This window comes from Bubalus kerabau, chromosome 2 (genome assembly GCF_029407905.1).
Source record: "Bubalus kerabau isolate K-KA32 ecotype Philippines breed swamp buffalo chromosome 2, PCC_UOA_SB_1v2, whole genome shotgun sequence".
NCBI lineage: Eukaryota > Metazoa > Chordata > Mammalia > Artiodactyla > Bovidae > Bubalus > Bubalus kerabau.
Window position 1 is genome coordinate 146,407,718 of NC_073625.1, and position 15,344 is coordinate 146,423,061.

The 15,344-nt window shown below is 35.9% G+C and overlaps 1 protein-coding gene across 1 annotated transcript in view; it reads left to right on the forward strand.

The window, feature by feature from the left end:
* Positions 1-15,344, forward strand: part of ZBBX (zinc finger B-box domain containing) — a 125,813-nt gene that overhangs the window by 79,153 nt on the left and 31,316 nt on the right. The window contains exons 11-15 of the mRNA XM_055570337.1: positions 2,591-2,711; positions 9,343-9,452; positions 9,816-9,916; positions 11,319-11,401; positions 13,794-13,933. Of these exons, the coding sequence (XP_055426312.1) occupies positions 2,591-2,711; positions 9,343-9,452; positions 9,816-9,916; positions 11,319-11,401; positions 13,794-13,933 (555 nt within the window). The remainder of the gene's footprint in view (positions 1-2,590; positions 2,712-9,342; positions 9,453-9,815; positions 9,917-11,318; positions 11,402-13,793; positions 13,934-15,344) is intronic.

Below are 15,344 nucleotides of genomic sequence, written 5' to 3' on the forward strand. Positions count from 1 at the left end.
TACAGATGAAATTGTATATATAATTTGTGTACCTCACTACACATGACATTGTGTTTTCCTATGTATCTTGGCCATTAGCTTTGAATTTTCAAGTTTCCTAGTTATTTGTGTTATTGATTATGTTTTAGTGAACTCCAAAATCTCATTTCCTTCAGTGTGAAAGGCAAGTACTTACAATGACCTAGAAGGTTCACTAATATTACGGCTTCCCTGATGACTCAGTGGGTACAGAATCTGTCTGCAGTGCAGAAAACCCAGGTTTGATCCTTGAGTTGGGAAGATCCCCTGGAGAAGGGAATGGCTACCCACTCAAGTATTCTTGCCCAAAGAATTCCATGGACAGAGAAGTCTAGCAGGCTACAGTCCAAAGGATCGCAAAGAGTTGGACACAACCGAACGAATAAACACACACACAACTGGCCTGTTGGTTGTTCCTTAAACACTTTGGGCAAATTTGTATCTTAAGGCTTTTAAAAGCGTTGTCTATTAAGCAAAGTACCTATCATTCCTTCAGTATAAACAATGGAACATCTTACACTAAAGGTAGCCAGGGAACCATTAAACAAGGGAGCAAACCAAAACCTAAGCTATAGAGCTTGCATGGCATTGCTCAGGGAGGCATGCCTCATAAATCCATGTGTTCTAGATTTGTTTTCTATAAACAACTTCAAACAAAGATTATCCTGCTTAATGCATTACATAGCTAAAGACTCTTTCTAGAAAATATCATTAATCCATTTGCCAGAAGGTCTGCTGCTACTGCTAAGTCACTTCAGTAGTGTCCGACTCCGTGCGACCCCATAGACGGCAGCCCACCAGGCTCCCCCGTCCCTGAGATTCTCCAGGCAAGAACACTGGAGTGGGTTGCCATTTCCTTCTCCAATGCATGAAAGTAAAAAGTGCCAGAAGGTTTAGTTAGCATATTCACAATCAAGTTAACCCAGGCCACCTGTCATCTTATTTCCTGGGAATGTGCCATTGTTGATGGGAGGAGAGTGGGGCACAGGCCAGCTGCTTCATCTCCTTCCTCCTCATCACCCTCCTAAACTTGGGGATTATTGGTCAAGTCAGTGGCTTGACTTGGCCAGAAAAAAAAAAAAAAAAAGTCCTCATTGTTTTACTTTCAGCTTTCCTGTTGGGATTTTTTTTTTCCCCCTCACGAAAAGGAGGACTTACAGTGGAGGGCTTTTCTTTCTCCTATGACTTGGTCTCCTTGACTCCTGCTCTTTTAGTTCATGTATCCTAGTGGTGGTTCTCAGTTGTTCAGTCGTGTCTGACTATTTGCATGCCAGGCTTCCCTGTCTTTCACTATCTCCTGGAGTTTGCTCACATTCATGTCCATTGAATCGGTGATGCCATCCAATCATCTTATCCTCTGTCATCCCCTTCTCCTCCTGCCTTCAATGTTTCCCAGCATCAGGGTCTTTTCCAATGAGTCATCTGTTCGTATAAGGTGGCCTAAGTATTGGAGCTTTAGCTTCAGCATCAATCCTTCCAATGAATATTCAGGACTGATCTTTAGCATTGACTGGTTTGATCTTGCAGTCCAAGGGACTCTCGCGTCTTTTCCAACACCACAGTTCAAAAGCATCAATTCTTTGGTGCTCAGCCTTCTTTATCAGACAGGGCTGAGTGACTTTCACTTTTCAGTGACTTCCACTTTCTCAGCCTTTATGGTCCAACTCTCACATCTGTACATAACTACAGGAAAAAGCATAGCATTGACTATACAGAGCTTTGTTGGCAAAGTACACCTTCTAATTGCTTTATTCAGCACTCTTCTATACTGTGGAAAGAACAGGAGTAAATGACACATTCTTTTGGTTTATTTTCATTGTTGGCATTTGGCCACTTCTAAAAGCTATTTATTAAAACCTGCAGTATGCACTTGGGATTATTCTCTAGTTTCAGTCTATAAAAAAATAATTGTTTCCCTCTTTACTGCTTCTCTATTTTCTCCAAGATTTTTCCTGCTATTATGGTCAGTTTGGAGAAGGGTCTAATATTTAGGAGGGTGGAGAGATGAGAAAATCTGGATTTACACTGCTCTTGTTTTTTTTTTTTCCCAGAAATCTCCACCAGTTTTAAATATGTCTGAATGGTGCTTTTAATTTAGTAGTACTTCAGAAACATCTTAAGCATCTGGAAGTAAATTGCCATGTAGATATAAATTCATGAGGACAGTTGTCTCCTCCAGGTGCCATTCTGAGTTATTTATTTTCTATTTCCCATAATGTGTAAATATTATTGTCAGTGGCTGTAATACATGCCTTTCTGTGTGTATGCCTTTATAGAATATATAATGAATCTATGTTTTTTTGTCTTTGTTGTGTAAAATAATTAGCTGCTTTAAAAACATTCTGAATCATAAGATTTCTTTCCCAAGAAATGATTGAATAAAACTATAAAAATATAATACATCACCAATATTTGGCATTTTTACAGCTTTTAAGCCTAAAACTTTTGATTGTATAGACAAATATCAAGGCACCTTTGCCTCAAAAATGATGAGCTCTGTATCTTGAGAGATATGGTAATTTGTATCCTAGGTTATATTAATTATGCATATTATGTTTTTTTTTTTTTTAAGATTCGTTGGAAGAATGTGAAGTACAAACTAATCTGAAAATTTGGACAGAACCACTTACTATTGAATTTAAGGAAGATAGTCTATCCTACATGGAAAAATTATGGCTTAAAAAACATAGAAGGTATTTTCTAATTTTTTTTTGCATTATCAATAAGAAATGTAAAAGCTATTTCTGTTTCTTTCTTGTGTGACATGCTTTTTTTTGTAGCAGTGTTATTTATGTACTTCACATCTGTGTAAATAATTTTAAAGCAATATTAAGTCCCTGTGAAGCTTCTACCATACTGATAAGAATTTTAATTCAATTTATGTACATAATGCATGATTGATTTAGGGTCTGTCTAAATGAAAATATGTATGTGGGGAAAAAAAGGCACAACTACAGTACATAATTTTTTAAAAATAGCAAAAATAATGCAATAAATGAAAGCTTACTTTTAAAGGTGGTTTTTGAGGCTATACTCTTCAGAAACTTTGAAGGTACTTTTAAGTTAACCAGACTTTTAATTTTATAGTTTTATTAATAGTATTCAAATGTATTTTATTCAAAAACTGTATCATTAACTGCACCATTTCATAAATTGTTCAAAAGTTAAACTATTAAATATCAAACCAAAACGATTGGGTACATGTTGGAGTTGTTCATAATTTTACCATGATATAAGAACCATAGCGGGAGGTACCTTTAAAGGCCAGGAGCTTGGTTTGCCCTGTAGCAGTGAGACTCACACTTGCCTGTGAGTCAGCTAGAGACTATGGCAAAATATAGATTCTTCTTCAGTAGGTATGGGCCAAGCCTGAGATCTTGCATTTCGGAATTTCTAATAGCTCCAATGTGATATTATGGATAATGCTAGTCTCTGAACCACATTTTGGCATGTGAGGTGTTAGAAAACATGTCTAGAATATACCAGAAGAGTGGTTTTCAAACTCTTGTTTCACTTCCAGTAATGCAAAACCATCTCCTGAGATGGCTCACTCCATCTTTGGAACATTCTGCCTGCTATAGTATCTCCTAGTGAACTGTCACTTTTTTTCTGATTAGTTGCTAAACTTGGGCCCAATTCTACCAGTTAAACAAGTTCAGTTCAGTTCAATTCAGTCGCTCATTCGTATCCAACTCTTTGTGACCCCATGAATTGTAGCACGCCAGGCCTCCCTGTCCATCACCAACTCCCAGAGTTCACTCAAACTCACGTCCATTGAGTTGGTGATGCCATCCAGCCATTTCATCCTCTGTTGTCCCCTTCTCCTCCTGCCCCCAATCCCTCCCAGCATCAGAGTCTTTTCCAATAAGTCAACTCTTCACATGAGGTGGCCAAAGTACTGGAGTTTCAGCTTTAGCATCAGTCCTTCCAAAGAAATCCCAGGGCTGATCTCTTCAGAATGGACTGGTTGGATCTCCTTGCAGTCCAAGGGACTCTCAAGAGTCTTCTCCAACACCGCAGTTCACAAGCATCAATTCTTCAGTGCTCAGCTTTCTTCGAAGTCCAACTCTCACATCCATACATGACCACAGGAAAAACCATAGCCTTGACCTTTGTTGGCAAAGTAATGTCTCTGCTTTTGAATATGCTATCTTGGTTGGTCATAACTTTTCTTCCAAGGAGTAAGCGTCTTTTAATTTCATGGCTGCAATTACCATCTGCCATGATTTTGGAGCCCCCAAAAATAAAGTCTGACACTGTTTCTGCTGTTTCCCCATCTATTTCCAATGAAGTGATGGGACCAGATGCCATGATCTTTGTTTTCTGAATGTTGAGCTTTAAGCCAACTTTTTCACTTTCCTGTTTCATTTTCATCAATAGGCTTTTGAGTTCCTCTTCACTTTCTGCCATAAGGGTGGTGTCATCTGCATATCTGAGGTTATTGATATTTCTCCCCGCACTCTTGATTCCAGCTTGTGCTTTTTCCAGCCCAGCGTTTCTCATGATGTACTCCGCATAGAAGTTAAATAAGCAGGGTGACAATATACAGTACAGACCAAATTGACTTTCTCCTCTTCATGATATCCTTTCCTATTTTAAAATCATATTTAAAATTCACATCATATTTCAAATCATATTTAAATTCATATTTTAAAAATCAGTCTTCATGCCTTTTTTGAAGCTTTTATTTAACAGATTACCATATCCCTTCAACTGTTTTTCATGGATGTATTCCTTTTCTTTCAATTTTCTTATTTTGAAATAAGGCATGCAGTTAAGAGTTACAAAGCAGTATGAAGAATTTCTACATATCATTCATTCAGCATTCCCTAATGGCAACATCTTATATAATCATAGCATATATCAACACCAAAATATTAACACTGGTACAATATGAATGACTAAACTACACACTTTATTTGAATTTCAGCAGTTTTTCACTAACATCCTTATTCTGTTTCAGGAGTCAATTTAGGGTCTCACAGTGCGGTTTTGTCCTATCTCCTTCTCCACTGCAACTCCTTGCTCTTTCCTTGTCTTGCATGACATGGACATGAGTACTTGCCAGGTGTTTCATAGAATATACTCAGTGTGGGTCTAGCTCCTGTTTTTTTATGATAAGATTGAGGTTATACATTTTGAGGAAGAATGCCACAGATAGGAGGTGCCTTTCTTAGTGCATGATATCACATGCTTGTACTGTCGGTAGATCTCATCACCAGGTTGTTAACCTTGAACACATAGTTGATGTGGTGCTCACCAATATTCTCTGCTATAAAATCACTCTTGCCTTAATAATGAATGTCGTGGTCTGTTTGTGCTATTAGAATACCATAGACTGGGTGGTTTATAAAGATGTTTGTTTTTCACAGTTCTTAAGGCTGGGAAGTCCAAGATCAAAGTGCCAGCAGACTTGGTGACTGGGTTGTCTTCTCACTGTGTCCTCAAAGGGCAGAAGGGGTGAGAGGTATCTCTTGGGTTTCTTTTATAAGGGCACTAATCCCATTCATGAGGAGTCTACTGTCTTGAAGAAATCGCCTCCCAAATGCTCACCACCTAGTACCATCACCTTGGAGGTTAGAGTTTCAATGTACAAATTTTGTGGGGACACAGACATTCAGAACAGAGCTTTATGCTCTTGGCCTTCCACAGTTTATGACCTTCCCATTTAAAGAATATTTTCATTCTGTCCCAATAGACTCCAACGTCTTAAGTCGTCCCACTGTCACCTCAAACTTCTAGTCTTAATTCTAAAATCTTATCTAAATATCATCTAAATCAGATGTGGGTGAGATTCAATGCATGATTCATTCTGAGACAGATTTCTCTCTAACTGTGAATCTGTGTAATCAAATATGTTCTGTGCTTCTGAGATACAAAGGTGGGACAAGCATAGGATAGATATTCCTATTCCAAAAGGGAGAAATTGGGAATGAAAAAGGAACGAGTCCTGAGCACGTCTGAAACCTAACAAGACAATGCTGTTAGACCCTCACTCTTGAGAATTTTCCTATGTCAGTGCTCTGCTGTGCAGGCCCACTGGGTGGAGAGCCCTCTTCTGGACGCACTGAGGCAGTGGTGCTGCCTTGAGCCTTGTGTGGCAAGGGCTGGCCCCCAAGGTTCTGGGTGGCTCTACCTGTTTTGCCATCCCCATGACTTTGGGTGGCCCCATTCCTCTGATGACTCTGAGATGGGTCACATGGTTGTGATTCCCCTGACCTGGAATTATGACTGTTCTAGTCTGGGATCATAAGGGCAGCCTTACCCTCAGGGTTTACTAGACATTACTGTATTGGAGATTCTGTGTTATGGGAAGGATTTTTTATTATTTAGTTGCTAAGTTGTGTCTAATTCTGTTGTGACCCCATGGACTGTAGCCCACCAGGCTCCCCTGTTTATGGGATTTCCCAGGCAAGAACGCTGGAGTGAGTTGCTATTTCCTTCTCCAGGGGATTTTCCTGACCCAGGGATTGGATCGAGCCCACATCTCCTGCATTGGTAGTTGAATTATCTGCTGGTGAGCCACCTGGGAAACCCAATGGGAGGGATAGCCTTGATAATTTCTGAAATAGCTTCAGGACCACTCTTCCATTTTCTTGGGTAATAGCTCAAGTCTTCTGTTTAGATGAATGAGTGATCTCCGTTAGATGATCCTTTGGACATATACTGGTACTTTCTGTTATACGTTTTAAAATTAATATTTTCATTTCCTTCAAATAAATATCCAGAAGTGGAATAAGTAAATCATATGGTAGTTCTATTCTGTTTTCCATAGCAGGTGCACCATTTTTCATTCCCACCAACAGGGTATAAGTTTCTTATTTCTCCTTATCTTCTCCAGCATTTGTTGTTTTCTAGTCTTTTTTTTTAAATTTTATTTTATTTTTAAACTTTACATAATTGTATTAGTTTTGCCAAATATCAAAATGAATCCGCCACAGGTATACATTCTTAATGACAATAGCCATTCTAGCAGGTGATATCTCATTGAGGTGGTGTCTCATTGTGGTTTCAATTTGTGTTTCCCTGATGATCAGTGATGTTGAGCAACTTTTCATATATCTGTTGGCCATCAGTGTGTCTTGTTTGGAAAAATGTCTATTCAGATTCTCTGCCTATTTTAAATTGGGTTGTTTGGGGTTTTTTTGGTTATTGAGTTGTATGAGTCATTTGTGTACTTTCAATGTCAATTCCTTATTAAATATATGATTTACAAATATCTTTTTTCATTTGATAGGTTGTCTTTTCATTTTCATTTTGTCAATGTTTCCTTTGCTGTGCAGAAATTTTTAGCTTGATGAAGTCCCACTGGTGTAGTTTTCCTTTTTTTCTAGTGGATCTTTTAAATGCTAGGAAAGTTTCATAAAAGGGATTATGCAATTTGTATTTACAGTATTTTAAGGATGGATATTATCAATTAGTTGGTATTTCTACTCCAATCCCCCTATTTTAATTATATCTGCTTCTCAGGTCTAGCTGATCATCAGAAGTATGGGGGCAAGTGAAAATGCTGATTTCTCTACCCAACCTCAGACAAATCAGTGTTTTTAAGGATCGTCTGAGGCAAACCTAAAAATCAATGTTTTTAAGGATTGTCTGAGGCTTTGCATTAAAAAAAAGATTTTCTCTGGTGATTCTGAGGCTAACAGGCCTGTAGTGATTCACAGAATAAATTTAGAACACTCATTTCAAGAATGATTTGGTCAGGTTAGTTTCCCCAATGAACTGGTCAATGCTGGGTATATATTTGTTTAAATTTTAAAAAAAGGAAAATCTGGTGAGGTAATCCTATTTTAAAGCATATGTCGTCTTTTATTTATGTGGCATGATCTTTTAACAAAGCAATGGTGCTAGGGTCTTAATATCCAGAATGCAGACTTAGTTTGTTCACTAGCTAGTTGTTTGTTCATGGGCAAATCACTGTAATTCTCTTGGTCCACATTTTCTCACCTGCAAAACACTAAGTTTGAAATAGATCTAAGGGGCCCCTTCAGCTCCAATACTCTATTATCTGGACTCTACAAGGCTTTGGTTCAGAGTTTTGCCCCTAAAGTTTGATGTTTTAACTTCATGAAGGAGTATATAGATTTGAGTACATGTATGTGTATCAATAATTGAATTTTTATAAAGTATTTTCACATCAAACTGGAAAGAGTTTTCCAGTGGCCAGATGCCAGTTTGTCTTTGACCTTTACTCTCTAATATTTTCCATCATTTAATTAAATTGTGGATGTAACATGACATGCTCTTCAAAGCTGGATAATATATAAATATTTTGGAGTGTACTGACATATACATTGCATATATTGGGAAAACTCACAGTCACAATTTGCCAGGAGATCATTAAATTTTTGGTGTCTTTACAAATTGTGAGAGAGGCAATATAGCAAAATGATTAAGAACATGGGCTTGGGGAGGCAGACTGCTTGGATTCAAATTCTCTTTGCTGCATTTACTCACTGAATTACTTTGAACACGTTGGTTAACTTCTTTGTGCTTCAGTTTTCTCACCAAATTAAGATAATAATAATGCCTATTTAGTATTCCTATTAAGATTCAGTACCTCAAATGGTTTAGAACATAGCTTGGAACATTTATTTAAAAAATATTGATGTTACCTGTGGATATTATTAAGAAAGCCCTGACTTTTATATGTGGAACTCCACAAGCATTATATAATCTAGAAGGGATGTGCAGCTACTTACTTTCTCAGTTAAAATGTGACTCCCTTCCCCACTGCTTTGGAATATCTTTTGGGATCAAATGCCCAAGACCTCTAAAGATTCCCATGCTTCATTGCCTTGTATGTGAGACAGGCCACATCAGACCTCATTGTTAATTAGGTGAAAGATGCTTCAGCCACAGCACCTCATGTTCATAGAGTGGAAACCTGTTTTATCACCCTGTCGGCTTGGTGGACGTTTAGAAAAATATCTTCAGTTCCCTTAGAACTTTTCAACATATTTCCAAAGCTGTGAGATGCAACACACCTTTGTAAATTAGCTTTTTTAACAGCGTGATGTTTCATGGACTCCATGTGTTTTTTGCAAGAACATTGGATTGTATCATAACTTTGATTTTCATCCTAAACAGAAAAACAGTAGGATATGCAATTAAAAATCTTGTGTGATGTTAATTTGATTTACAAAATTGTTTTAGTAGATTATGTTATGCAGTTGTACATTTCTTCTGTAAATTAGAGGTATAGCTATGATTTTCCTTATTAATTTTGTAGACTCATTTGTTTGTGAAATAAATTAAGATCTCATCCAAAGAAATTTTAGATAATGTACTTTAGGCTTTTAATTGCTTCTTGTTTTGTAGAACTCCACTGGAGCAACTTCAAAACATGCTACCAGACACCTTCATACCTCAGTGTAAAACCACGAGTGAGGCACAATGTTCTCAGAATGAAAATGATGAAGATAGTGATGGTAAGTTCAGCCTTGATTAGATATTTTTGAATTTACTATTTCAACTTATATACACTGAGCATTAATCAGCATCTTCTTTTGGTTTCCTTTACTGTATCATTCTCACTACACTGTACACTATTTCTAGATCAGAATGACACACACTCTCCTTCCTATTCTCTAGATGTAGCTTCTTTTATTTTAAATAGCTTCATTTAAAAATTGAATGCTAAATAATTTACTTGAGCTGGGAAAATTGAGAGTATTTATACCTTTGAGTGGCTGCACAGAAGAACATTCTTCCATTGTTGTCTGTGTTATTTGAAGATGAATTATCAGGTAAGGTATACTCTGGATGATATTATTTTTAATCTTATTTTCTAGTTGAGGATATCAAGATACAACCCCCAGCTCTTTTTCTGCCAATAGAAGAATTAAACATAGAGAGACCTGAACCATCTCTAAAAATAGTCGAACTGGATGATGTAAGTGCATAATGACCACTCATATTACTTAACAGAGAGGAAACTCATAACACATAAATAATATGTACTTACCAACTACATATTATTGTCAGCAAGATAATCTTTCATAATTAAGCATAGTTTAATAGTATAAATTTACAAGTGTTTTAACTTAAATATGCTGGTAGGAATACAACAGACTATTATTTTAATGTAGACAGTAAATTTGTGAGCTAAATTGATATTGTGTCATAGTATGGGAGATAAGAAGATATTTCAATCTTTTAACTTGTAGAGATGGTGTTTAGTGTTTATTTTATTGAGTGGCCAAAAGGTTCGTTCCCAGATGAACTTTTTGACCAACCCAGTATTTAGTTTTCTACGTTATCATGCTTTTAAACAAAGATTATTCTCATTATATGATATTTATTTAATAAAATTTTTATGCATTTAGTTTGTTGAATGTCATTTAATAATTTTTATTTAAAGGGAAAAGAGTTTTAAGATTTAATGGATTTAGTATAATAATAACTTGAATATAAGCCTCTGGAAAATACCAAGTAAAATTAGCTGGAGCCAGAGTAAGTCAGAGCTACAGCTCCCAGATGAATGCATTTCTGACTTTCTCATCCTCTCGTAACTGAATATACCCACTGTCCTCAATATTGCTCTTTCTATGGTTGTCATAGTGAAGGAATACAATAGAGGAAGTACTTTTTGACATACTACTTTCTTCTTTAGGTTAATAGCTTCTGCAGTGTGCATGTGTGTGTGTGTGTATGCATAGCAACATATTTATTTCTGCTTTGGATAAATGGAAGTTTCTGAACAAATTAACACATACATGCATGTATATTTGTGGCTGCTCTTCATTAAATTGTTGCGGCATAGAGTAAGCTTATGACATGCTGGTCAGAAAACTGAAAACATCTACTTGGCACTGAGGGCTTCCCTGGTGGCTCAGTGGTAAAGAATCTGTCTGCAATGCAGGAGGCCTGTGTTTGATCCCTGGTTGGAAAGATTCCCTGGAGAAGGAAATGGCAACCCACTCCAGTATTCTTGCCTGGGAAATCCCATGGACAGAGGACCTTGAACTCCATGAGGTGGCAAAGAGTTGGACACAACTGAATGACTAACATTCACACTTCACTTGGCACTTTGTAGTTACAAAATAAAATCTAAGTTGTTATGTTTGGCTCTGGGTGTGATAGTGGTGATAAGATGAACTATACAGCAAAAGCCCTCAGCAATTATCTGTTGAATTTGTTTAGTTCTCTTGGAATTCATGTTCTATGGCCTATAGTCAGCGAGTTTATGACATTTTTTGTGAAAAGAAAAATTCTCTAAATGCTGTGAATAAGTTAGCTGGTTAATGTATCATAAATTAGCTAAACATACTAATATTATACAACATCCGTTTAAGAAGACCTATGAAGTGGAATTTGAAGAACCAGGAAATGCCGTGCCTTATAAAGTTGAGTTAGCAGATGCAGACAGTTCACAAAGGTAAGATATTTCTAATTCACTTTTGATGCTTGTTAAACACTCACAAAAAAATTAACTATCTTTTGAGAAGTTCACAACATAAAAAGCATATGAATTTAATGTTAGAATATATTTTACTTAAGCCATCTTTAAATTTGGGTACAGTATTACTGGGCTTTCCTGGTGGCTCAGTGGTAAAGAATCTGCCTGCAGTGCAGGAGATGCAGGAGACGCAGGTTCAAGCCCTGGGTCGGGAAGATCTCCTGCAGAAGGAAATGGCAACCCACTCCACTATTGTTGCTTGGGAAATTCCATGGACAGAAGAGCCTGGAGGGCTGTAGTTCATGGGGTTGCAGAGAGTCAGACGTGACTGAGCATAGCACACAATATTACTAATATTTATCAGCATTCAATAATTAGAAAATTATCTATAATCATATGTTTATGCTTTACCTAACATCTGGATTATTTAATAGATGCTTCAGAATTTAGGAATTGTCATTATTTGAAGTGACTGACCAAGTCTTATATATTTCATATAAACTTTCTTACTTTCTGCAAAGATACTCTTTGGATTTTGCTTACTTCAGTTTGTTATGAACCCTAAATAAAAATGTATACTAATGATTAGGTTGAGAGACAAAAAAAAGCCTCCAAACTATAGATTACTTCTTAGGTAGATTTTACTGTGTGATAAATAAATGAATTATAATGATTCAGGTTGTAACTTTAAAAAAAATTTTGTCATTTTGAATGAAAAACAACATCTTGCTGTATCTACTAGTAATATATAAATTATTCCAAGTCCTCTCTGCTGTTGAAACCTTGGCTAGGATTTCAGGTGTTTTGACTGCAAAGTATTAAGTTGGGTAAACAGCAGAATGAAGCTTCTATTAGGTAGCCCCTACACCGATTCTTTGTTTATATGTTCAGATCACCTTAGGCCCCTGTCAGTATTTTGGAACAGCAGTGGGCCTAAGTGATGCCCTTGGACCTGAAAGTATTCTGGCCTGGAGAATTTCATGGACAGAGGAGCCTGGCAGGCTACAGTCCATGGGGTCGCAAAGAGTTGAACAGGACTGAGCAACTTTCACTTTCACTTTGGACACATAGACCCAGATATCTAGCAGCAAATGTGCTTTTGGCAGGAGACAACCAGATTCTGGTCAGTAGGTAAGAGGTTTATACTTATACGCACTACTGTAAACCAAGGAAGTACAGCATGTCTACTCTCTAATTTGATTCTTTTATATATTTTATCACAAGCCTTTCCCTTGACCTCCATGTTAGACAAGGCAGAGAGTTACTGATTATGGTTTGGCAGTAGTTTTGCATATTAGGTTTGGAGGTGCCCATAGAGCTTCTTTTCTAGAAAAGTCATAAAGGGTCATATGTGACACAAAAGAACCTTTTTGGTCAAGCATAATCCATGAGTTTTTATGGTGGTACTATGTAGAGCTTGCAGCTTCCCTGGTGGGCGCAGCAGTAATGAATCAGACTGCAATGCAGGAGATCACCTGCTAAATAGGAAATGCAGCTTCCTTCTCTGGGTGGGGTAGATCCCCTCGTGAAGGAAATGGCAACCCACTCCAGTATTCTCACCTGGAAAATCCAATGGACAGAGGAGCCTGGCAGTTACATTCCATGGGGTCACAAAGAGTCAGACACGGATTAGTGACTAACCCACCCACTACCATGTAGAGCTTACATAATATCAAGTATTATTAAATTTAACTCATAGAAAGTGTTATTCAATTTTAACTATGCTTATATATGGTAATCATCATTAAAACTGAGATATAAATACCACATAAAGCTTTTGAACCCATATAGTCATGATGAACAAATAAAAAGTTTATTTAAGCAATAAAATCTTATTTTCATCAGCTTGATGAGATTGAAAGATATCTCTTCATTTTTAGAAGAAAGACCATAAGAAATTAAACTTTAGACTATTTTTCACTTTAGACTATTTTTTAAAAAAGAAACTTTCAATGAAAAATTTGCAATTAAATCAGGTTTGTTCCAGTTGCCTATTTCTTTTAAATTCATAATACTGTTAAGATACTTGCTGTTTCAGAATGCGTCTACAGTATGTTGAAACAAGTATTAAATTAATGTGGATAACCCTATTTCCTTAAGGTTTTACTATATTTTACTATATTTAGTTTTACTATATTTTAAGGTTTTACTATATTTTACTATATTTAGTTTAATAAGTTTTACTATATTTAGTTTAATAAGCTGAGTTTTAAAATTTATTTATAGTTTATTTTTATTTATTTATAATTTAATTTATTAATTTATAATAATAAGTAAGTTACTATATTTATTTCAATAAGCTGAGTATTTTAACATTTTTATGTATAATTTCTTTCAACTATATTCTCTTGTTTGTCCCTAAACATTAAAGTCACACATTTCGTGATTATCAGAATGCTTTTCTGTATGAAAATGACATCCATCAACATCATGTATTTACCAACAGAAAATCTGACCTCTTCCACCTTCATCTGAGTAACAACTCTTTTTTTTGTAAAGATAACTCAAAAGGTAACTTTTTTTCATTTTTGCTTAATATTATTAACAGTGAATATTAGTAATTTAATATAATCAATAGGTATTGCAGGTTATATAAAGCTTTGCCTATTTTGCTGTTCTTGTTAAACCCAGAAAATTTGATACTCAGAACATTGGTTGAAAATATGTAATTTTCTATCAAATATTCTTTTTAGTTAATGGATAATGGTATTTGTATTCAGAGAAAAAAACAGCTAATATAAAACTACTCTGAAAGTTATACCTGAGCTATCATTTAAAAGTTTACATGGTTGGGCTCTTAGGGACAGAAGTCTGATTGGCATGCTTTACTTTGTTCTCCCTTGCACTATTTCTTTTCCTAAAATATTTAAGTTGTAAAGTTTCACATAAGTGATAAAACCAAACCAATACAAATCATCTCTTTATATAGCTACATTGTTATTACTAGTTGTACCCTGGGGATCTATAGATTATAATACTGTGTACTAATGTCTGGTTTTAATTTCCAGATGCTGAGATCATTTTAAAGACAGTCATAGCAAAGTATCCTGGCCCGGGAGTCAGATTTTGTTTTCATTTCTGCCTTAAATCATTGTGTGACCTTGAACATATCACTTCCTTTCTTAAGTCTCATTTACCAAAACTAAAATATAGGAATTAGATGATTTCTAATCTGCTTTTATCTATTTAGGATTTTATTTTATCCACTTAGATTTTCAGAAAAACCAATAAATATTACTTATGTGAAGAATTTGAGAGACCAGAGATCATTACTTAAAGTAACTCACAGTAAAACTGATGATTACCTTTTCATTGGGTAGCAGATGGTAGAGAACAGTGATTTAAGGTAATCCTGCTGATTTTAACATATTTGGCTACTAAGCTTCTAAATCATATGACCATGAACTATTTCCATATGGGAATTTAGGCCTTTGCAGGGCTCCAAGTCTAGGCCATAAGCTATTTTTAACCTTCCTGAAGCATGGTGTTACAACTGTGTTTGGGAAAATGATAAATACAAATGCCCATTATGTGTTACTTTAAAGATTCTTGATTTATTTAAATAGACTTTATTTTTTAAAGCTGTTTCAGGTTCATAGGAAAATTTAGCAGGAAGTACAGAGTCTCCATTTACTCTCAGCCTCCACAAATTCATAGCTTCTTCCACTACCAGCATCTCAAACCAGAGTAGTACATTTGTTATGTATCATTTTTACTGAGAGTCTTTTTACTGAGAGTGGTTACGTTAAGATTCTCTCTTGGTGGTGTACATTCTGTGGGTTTGGACAAATGTATAATGACTTGTAACCAACATTATGGAATAATACAAAGTTTATAAAAACTATGTGTAAAATTTGTATAAACTTTGCCATAAAAATCCTCTGTGCTCTGCCTTTTCACACAACACTCCTTCCTAATCCTT